At 40.0% G+C, this 9,400-nt stretch overlaps 1 protein-coding gene across 1 annotated transcript in view; it reads left to right on the forward strand.

Annotated features, from left to right (window-relative positions):
* Positions 1 to 4,707, forward strand: part of ABCC4 (ATP binding cassette subfamily C member 4 (PEL blood group)) — a 145,268-nt gene extending 140,561 nt beyond the window's left edge. Inside the window, exon 31 of the mRNA XM_069008363.1 lies at positions 1,216 to 4,707. Within this exon, the coding sequence (XP_068864464.1) occupies positions 1,216 to 1,323 (108 nt within the window). The 3' untranslated portion in view covers positions 1,324 to 4,707. The remainder of the gene's footprint in view (positions 1 to 1,215) is intronic.
* The last annotated feature ends 4,693 nt before the right edge of the window (positions 4,708 to 9,400 follow it).

The raw sequence follows: 9,400 nt of genomic DNA on the forward strand, positions 1-9,400 counted from the left end.
TGCACAAAAGATGACAGTGGTACTTACCAGACCATTTTTGTAGAATGACTGTTTCTTTTTTATCCCATGTGTCTTATACATGTATTCATGTATATGAAAAGAACATTATTATCAAACAAACCAAACTTTGTTGACAACACACTTAAATATAAATTGCAGAAATGTTTCATAAGCTGTACTCAAAGCAGTCTATGAGACCTAACTCGTGACATGTGTCAGCTTCAGAAAGATAGTGTATTTTCTGTTTTTAAAGACTCAAACAAAACTTCTCGCATTCTTCTTTGAAAAAAAATTGTATTTGAAGTCCTTTTTCACCCAAACACATTTTTAGATAAGAGCGCACAAGTCTTGACATTATTTCATTTTGTTATGCGCATCTGTCAAGGAACAGAGATATGATACAGCTGCTAAAAACTGATGATTGTGGAACAGTGAAACTTGACAGCATTTCATTTCCTTTATGTTCTGATTATACATTTATCAGGAAACCTGTATCTCCTCTAGTTGAGCTAGAAATTGGTAGAATTCAGGAACTCAAAGGCTTGGCAAAGAACTGTCCTATTATTTGGTATCATCTTACGTTTTAGAGAAGTTGCTTGGTTGGGTCATTGTTAAAGCTTTTGCTTCTTCTTTCATTATTGTGATTCACTATCCAGAGATCACATTTCTATAGGCCCTATAACTGCTCTGCAGCACAAATTAAACGCTGGGGTATTTCATACATATACTTCGAAGTTTCAATGGTTGTCAATCATAGTTTGTAAAATATAGGGATTACAACCTGATTTTAACATCCAAATCCATTGTGTTCATTTTATGTGTGAAAATGAGAAACCCTTGTGCAGACGCAAGATTTCACAGCTTCTTTGTCATCCTGTTTTTAATTTATCTCCATGTTTTGAGCTAGTAAAATGATTTTACTTATCAGTTTAATGTAAAGCGATAAAACATATCTATTCATCTGAATTAACAAAATCTGAGGGGATCTACAGGTTCTGTGGGATTTTTCTCACATTTTGTTATAATGTAAGTTCATATAGCAATTCTACTAATTTTTCAGTGACATACATTTACTGAATGCCACTAACCTGAAGTTCCTGTTGGGATTCCTTAAGGATACGTGTTTGTCTCTACTATATTTATCTCCAGAAATATTGTTTGAAGCTAAATGGACTTTGGTGCATAATTACTCATGGAATCCAATATTTTTCCTAGGTATACTTCAGTAAGAATTACCCAGAAGTTGTTCAGAATGGTCAGCTTGCCACAGACTCCTCCCTGGATCCTTCCTCAGGATTATGCATAACTGAGACTGCACTGTGATTCCTCATTGCCTTAACTGTTTTCTGTAGAATGTAAACCTAAGATCCTCTAAACTCAGTGACAACATTTGCAAGTGTTAACGGGAGAGGAGAGGGAGGGGAGGCGATTCTTTGCACTGGACATCCTTCCTATTTAATACTGAGAAGAAAATTTTTACTGTCCCTGTTTCTTTAATTTCAGTGCAATATGTTTTTCTTTCCAACTAATTTTGTTTGTATTACTAAGGAAATTAGGCAGAATCAGTTTTTATTTGAAAGTTATGTGGTAGAGATCTCTTTTATTTAAACAGGTGCAGGACACCTAACAGGTCTAGTGTGCATATTTGGAGCTTAGTAAAATAATTGGAATGTGTCCTTTTTTTTTTTTAATAGAAATATTTTGAGAGCAAGCAAAACCAAATTTTTTTCACTGTCACTTTAGCATGACAGCTCTGTCTGAACAGCGGATTCGGTAGAGTGCAACTTACTTCTCTAGAGCAACTGTCTTTCTACCTGTCACAAGTACCTATGCGTTTGGTAGGAAAAAACTTGAAGAAGCCAAAAACACTTTTTCATTTTGATAGAAAAGTACTATATACTTATTTTTTTGATAACCAGTTCAAATAATTCTGTTCAAGATGAATGTAAATATTGGTTTTATTTTGCTAAAATCCAAATGCTGAAAAATCAGTCTCAATCTTCCGTACTTTAGAAGAAAATTACCACATTTGCACTGAAGAAATATTTAAATAATTTAACATACATTCCTCTTTTTACCCAGGTTATCAAAGAAAAAAGGTATTAAAATAACTTGAGGAAATGTTTGAATGACATGTCATTATACCTAAATACTGTGTAGTACAAAGTTATCTTCAACACAACACATTGAAATGTATACATTATTTGCATTTATTGTGCCTTAATATTTGTGCCTTCAAGCCAAAGCTGTAACTGCAGGGTACACAACAAATTCATTAGATATATGTTAAAAATATGTAACTTCAATATGTTTTAAAGTTTTGCATCAGGGGTTCTGTTGAACTTCAGCTGTTTGAAGTTACCATCCTGCCAGAACAGGTAGGAAAATACAACCTGTAGTTTCGAATGGCTGTTGCTGATAGAGAGGAATGCAGTGAGAGAGGGGTTCAATATTCATAAGTTATGTCCTGATTCAGCAAAGCACTTTAACACAAAGGCACTGTTCCCATGTTTAAAAAATAGATCAAGCAAGTGCTGTGCTGCTTCAGATTTTTTCAAATTTAGTGAGATATTCTTTGAGGTCCAGTAGAAAGTGCATCTATTCATCTCACTTTTTGAAGGGCACAGGAGGGACTAAAAGGCAACAGATTTCTTCAGGATGTGGAAAATACTGTGCTTTTTTAAAAATACTGAAGATGCTTGCTATTACCTTTGTGGTGCCAAACAAGTGTTATTTACCCAATGTTCATCCAGTGGTCTAAAAGTAGGGGAAACACAAATGTTTCTCATTTCAAGCAGTTCCACCAGAATATAATTGAGTCAAATACAAAGTTACTTCTTACTGAGAAGTAAATTGAGGCCAAAGCCTGTGCCTCAGCCCAATCACTTATCTTGGATGTTTTCCTGCTTGGAGCCAGCCCAGTGGTGAGAGGTGAGAATCCTTGTTCCCCTGTTGCAGCAGCCTCCCTGCACTGGGGCTTGCTGTCCTGCTGTGAGATCCCAGGAGAGAGAGGATTGTGTCTGCAGTGCCACCAGCCAGCTTTCTGAGGGACAGGGGTGCTTTGGAGCTTGTGGAACAAACAACAGGCATCTGTGCTTGCTGCTAACTTCCTCTTACATGGTTAGAAATCATTAGGGGGGAGTTAAAAAATGAGATGCTTTTGTCCCTATCCTTTTTTTTGGCATGTCCTAACACTTCTCCTACAGTGTGTAGCACCTTACACTGTAACAAGTTCCACTGAGATCAGTGGAGCTGAACTTCACACAGTGGTGTGCAGCAGGAAGCTTGTGCTACATCTGGTGATGAATATCAGCCAGCCAGGGGCAGCTAGCAGCCACCAAGCCACGTGGCACAGATGTGCTCTTGTAAGCAGTGCTTATGGCAGATCCTTCTGAGAACACATCAGCCACATCCACTTTTTGTATTGCTTGGCCCTTCTCTGAGCTCCTGCAGTCCACTTAACACAGTGTCCTAGCACACAGTTACCATCCTGTGTGTTCTGTGGCTTGCATTCGTGAATAGTGGCAAGAATTCTGAAGCAATGAAATTCATGAGTAGTGGTTGCGTTACACAGGTGTGTGAAGATGTGGGGTCTAAATGTGTAAAGTCATGTTGGATAATGCTGGGGGACTGTGTAGCATAAAGGAAGTTCCACCTCATGGCCTTGTCCATAACTGCCTTTTTGGCAAGGATCCATGGATCCATGTCCAAACTCTGCTTAAGCTTTGCCGTGGAAGGACCTGGTTGGAGTGGTGCAAAACAGAGCTAGGGTGAGCTGACCAGTAAGGCAGTGCACTTCATGGAGTTGGGAGTTTGAGCTCCTTTGTTCATCTTTTTTGAGCAGTGTGAATATATTCAGAATCTGTGTTTTACAATATGGAATTCTTCTTATTCCTAAACAGCTAGTTCTTACATAAGAGGAGCTGTGAGGTATAATACAGAGACTTTTAAATAATTTCAGAGACTAGTAAGTTCTCCTGGCCATACAAAAAACCTTGAGTTTATATTTTTTTATCAGACCCAAGGAGATCTGCACGCGTAAACCAAGGGTATAATTACAGTTTTAGTTCATTTCAGCTCTGAAATGAATCTATGGGAAGTTATATTTCAGAGCAGAACTCCAAAACGCTGGCTGCTGCAGACTCACTGGTATGAGACCCTGACAGATCTAGCTATCAGTCTATAAGCTAGAATTAATTTGATCCTGTAGCTTTTTGAATGTGCACAAAAATGTTAGGTATCTCTGAAAATGCTGATTCTGCTTCTTCACGTGTTTTGGCAGGACACTGCTCGCTGTAGGTATCAAATATCAATATAAGACAAAACAAATTTTTTACAAAATCACACTTGAAATCCATAAATTGCTGAGTAGACCAACTGATAGCAAGTCATTCATGTCTGTCATGGGCATTATTTCATCTTTTTGGTTTAAAGCAACAAAAATATTTTATTCAGGAAATTGGTTTTTAGATTCTTTTGTTGGTATTGTTGATAGCTGTTTTGTTCAGATGCTGATTAAGATTGACTGACCCATTTCATTTCAGTGGGGTAAAAACGTGCAGTGTACCTGAATGGCAGAATTCAGATTGGGGGAAGAAAAAGGCCTTCGTGTGGTGAAAGTCTTTGTCTGTTAAATGAATACAATATCTTACCAGCAAGGTGTTTTATGTTTCCTAATAAAGAAAAATTTAAATTGTTTTAAACTTCCACTTTGAAAAATGTTGTGCTTTATTTGGAAATAGCAAAGCAGGTTACTCTATGTTGCATTCCTTATTGGGGATTTGGAAAAAGAACTCAGTCTCCGGAGTTATTCAGGCCTTCAAAATATTTCTTCACCATGAGGTGCCTTAAAGTATTCCAGAGTCTTATTTCTAATAAATATAATTTTATACAGTAATACGGAAAATCATCAGTTACAGAACTGTTGTTACTTTGGTGTAAAAATCTAGGAACAGCCTCTACTTCTGATCTCAAGAATTGTTTTTCACACATTTGTTTTGGTATGTCTTTGCTCCTTCTCAAAAGACCACTGTGAGCCAACAAAGCATGTTGGCATTTTCAAAGCCACAGTTCACCAGGATAGGCTATTTCATATTTTGCTTATTTGGTTAAGGACAAAAATTCTCTTTAGTGAACTGCACCATTTGCCAGATGGGCATAATTTTCCATGATACCATTTGTACTGCCCTTTGGAAGAGGGAGGACCTTCTGGGCAGCATCAGTAATCTGGTTGCTTAAGTAATGTTGATAGTTTCTCTTAGCCTTCCCAATACATGTGTGAAATAAGATTGCAAAAAGAATCAGAAGAAATGCTGCTTTTTTTGTTAATATGACCCTTTGAAATATCTCATTTCAAAGTCTGCCTCTTTTTTTGGAGGGGAGAAGAAAGACTTGAAATCACTCCTGTGATGGTGATGAGCATGACAGTTTTGCAGAAGATGTGGCTTTCTGTGTATGTTTTACATTGTGTAACAGTGCGCTGCTTTTTCATCATTTTAACTCTGGGTTTGGTTTGGTTCTTGCATTTGTTGTAATAATTTGATTTTGGTATTGCTATGGAATTATTTCTTTTGTGGACGTTCACGTGGCAACTGCTGTCATACAATAAAAGGCATTTCTCAGAAGCCTGCCTAAGTCTGTTGTCATTGCAGATGTGTGGCTGAAGGCAGAAGTTATGGGCTGAGCTAAGTCGGGACATGTCTGACATCTCCAAACACCTCTCGGTGGTGTTGGTAGCCCCAAGAGCCAAAAATCCTCCACTTGGAGGTACAAAACACAGTAATACATGCCAGCTTGGTTTTACCAGGTGTCTTCAGTCTGAGATCTCTCAGATCACATTACCAAGATTTTTGCTTTAATTGCTAAAAAGTATTGCAAACAGATTTTTAAAAATTGTGATGGAAGACCCACTGAAGTTGAACCAGTGCAGACGGAGTATGGTCTGTGCTCGAACCAGCTGGCAAGCTCACGGGGCTGGACAGTGGAAATGTGGAAGGTCAGTGGACAGAAGTGAGGTGGTTTAGCAGCATAACTCCAAAATCTGGTGTTGCCTCTTAGTCTTTACTTCTGTCTGATGAGTTTGTTGTTTGATTTAGCAAGACACTCAAATGTTTTTTTCTGAAAACCATGCAAAATTCCTCCCTATGTCTTCCAACTGTCTCAAGTACTTCACTCTGCTATTTTGATACAGGTTTTTTAGTCCAGGATGAATTGTGCATTTGTCAATAATCCCCCAGTGCAGCAAGTTGCAGGACCTGGTGCAATATGAATTGTCACCTGTCCTTTTATATCATGGAATATGCGTTAAGAATTTCTCGTGTTTGTACCAAAAGTCTACCTCACAACCACTATGCAGCTGTCTTGGTTGCCTCTAAGTGAATTTGGCTTGGGTTGTCACGGCTCAAGTCGCCTGTGGGATGGGCAATATCCACCTGGAGCTACATCCTCCCAGAGCAAGCACTTACCAAATGCATGTGCTCCCATGTTAATACAGAAGTTCTCTTTTAGAAGTGGAAGAGGGAGATTTGTTCCCTTGCCTGAAGGAGAGCTGCTGTTAAGTAGCAAAGCCAAAGATGCTTTTTAGGAATCTGCTCACAAAACAAGCATGAATTTCACAAACTCGGTGTTTAAAGCTGGTTCATGGATTTGGAGCACTATTAATGTACAGAAAATCAGGGCCGTACTCTGATGTATGAAATCAGATTTTCACTGTCTGCACCTTGGCACTACTTAACTCCCAAATTGGCCTGGAATGAATAGCTTCATCTGTTTTGAGATACAAAATTCCCTATGGATCTTAGCCACGGATCCAGCACATGCTGAAAAGTACAATAACCTTGAGGAGAAATTGGAGGTAGTCCCACTGCCATTCAGGAGCCAGGGCACATCCTACTTTTAAGTTGCTGGGCTCAACACAGAGGACTGGGATCATATTTGATTTCTTCAAACACAGGAGTTAAAAGCTGCACCAGAGCTCTTGCCCCTCTCCTGCATGGGATACCCTGGTTTTTTAGAGCATACTTTTGGGTGTTGTAGGCTTTTCTTAGGCTGAGCTGCTTGGATGTTCTCATCTAGTGCATGACCGAAACATAATACTGAGGATCTTTTTGATGGGAATGTTTGCCATGAGTGAATGATGTGGGGGATTGTTTCCACCAGGGCAAAGGAAAATCCTAGATTCAAGTCCAAGTTCCAGGGAGTATTTATGCCTTTTATTCAATGATCATCCGTAGAAACACCAGGAGGAGCTGGGGCTTCTATTCCATTCTGTCAGCATAGCTGAGATGTCGCTGGTCAGCAGGATCCATTTGCTTGTGTTCACCTGCTCTATGGCCCCAGTGGGGCGGTGGTGGCCCAGGCTGCAGCTGCTGCCACACAGGTCTGACAGGTCTGCTCTTTGCAGCCAGTGCTTCAGCTGTTGGGCAGCTCTACCAAAGCAAACTCACTTCTCTTGTCTCCCCAAGGACGCTGTTGCCCTGAGCACCATCACTACCATGTGGAGCTCTGCTCCGGATGGGATGCTCTCTGTGCCCTGCTGTTCCTACTGCAGCTGCTCCTTCTCCAGTATACAGGCAGTGAGTCTCCCTATAGACCAAGCTGTTCTTGGAATCAATAAAGCTCCTAACAGAAGGGCTCTGGAATACTAGCTGAAGTTTCTGCATTCACTATACCCAGAGGAAAAAGCTCCCAGTTTATGCAGTTCAAATCACTGTGTTGCAGCCAAGGGGATATGTATCACCTGCTCACACTAACATCTGAATATGGTGCCTGAAGTATGGCTGGTGGATTGTGTCAGGCACATGAGACTTACAAAGAGCTATGGTGCTTCTTTCTTTTTTTTTTTTTTTTTCTCCCTTTTTCTCTCTCTCTCTGTTTTTCAGTTTTGGATATTTGCTATGGGGAATTAAAGTGAGGTGGAACAGTGAAAAATAGTTCCCTTTGTTTAATTCCAGTAACCTTTGTACCTCACAGTTCAAGCACAGACAGCAAATAAAGGGAGGAGTCATTTATCCTGAGTATCCTGAAAAAAGCAAATCTTTCTAGTGTTCATGCCAGCTGACCTTCATGGAGCTCTCTATTTTCCAGGAAAGGACCATAATTATCTTATGGCATTAAATGGAGTTGGGTGGGAAATGCAGCCTCAAATTTATTAGTCAAAGTTTCAATGTCAACAAGAGCTTGTTCTTGAATATTACAGGCCTAGATTTTCTTTTCAATGTAAGTGCCAAGCATGAATAGGACAAGTGAGCGCTGTTGAACTGTCTCTTGAAAACATTGCCAGGATACCAAAAAAGAGGATTTCTCCCCCTCCCTGCCCAGCTGAGAGGATTTTTCCTCATTCTGTACCAGCAGGAAGGCAGCATTGTACCAAGAATATGGACCGCTCTGTGTTTTGGTTGATTTAACATGTATGCACTTTTGCAGAGTAGTGATTTCCTTGAGTGGAGTTATGCAAGTAATTCACCGTGAGTCATTCATGCAGTGAATTAAGTGCCTCTTCCCACAACCAGGTCGTCTCCTGACAATCTTTTTTTTTTTTTTTTTTTTTCTGGAATTACTCAACAAATCCTTTTGCAATTACTTTTAAGCATTCTGTGTAGATCACACATTTATGTATGTAGTTAATGTTTGTTGATTTTTTTTGAGTCATATTCATAATACATCAGAGAAAATACATAGTGTTTTCTCTGTATCGGTTGGTATAAATGTCTGTACCTGCAAATAAAAATTTCGTTTTCATCTGGTTTTAGGTGAGCATGTGCCTGTGTGTATCCCTGTCAATAAAACTAGATTTACTTGAATGGTGCGTCACATTATGCATACACATCAACACAGAAGGGAAGGCAATCTGCATTTTTCAAATAGTTTTATGGAAAAGTCCTGGCTGCTTTTTCCAGCAGTAAGTGACAGAGACCATCATGGGCTTGGGGGAGCAGGAAGATGCCTGTGCACATGCCAAAAGAACAGAGAGAGCAGCAAGATGCCTGCAGTCTGCTGGGATGGAGCTGGGCTGGCAGGAGTCTCCCTGCACAGGCTTTACCTGCCTAGGTTCTTTGTGCGTTTCTGTGCATGTAAGAAGTTGCAACAGACTGTGCAGAACCAGTTCAGGTTGCTGAAAGCAGAAAGTGAAAGGCCAAGTGCTGCTGGTAAGCAGGAGCAGGTGTTCATCCTGTGCCAGGCATGGCTGAAGCCCGTTCCCCGCAGGTGTTGTCCTTACAAGTGCTCTGGCTGACTGTGCCTCTGCCCCATTTGAGTAATCTGGCTTATTTTGGAGGAGGAGAAGTTCTCCAGAAAGGACAAATTTTTAGGGAGAGCTTCCTAGAGCATAAAGGAATCAACAGGTTTCCCTCAGAGGTCTCCATCTCGCAGAAAAAAAATTGTTCTTTTCTGCTTTACAGGA

The sequence above is a fragment of the Aphelocoma coerulescens genome, chromosome 1 (assembly GCF_041296385.1).
Source record: "Aphelocoma coerulescens isolate FSJ_1873_10779 chromosome 1, UR_Acoe_1.0, whole genome shotgun sequence".
In the NCBI taxonomy this organism is placed as follows: Eukaryota; Metazoa; Chordata; class Aves; order Passeriformes; family Corvidae; genus Aphelocoma; species Aphelocoma coerulescens.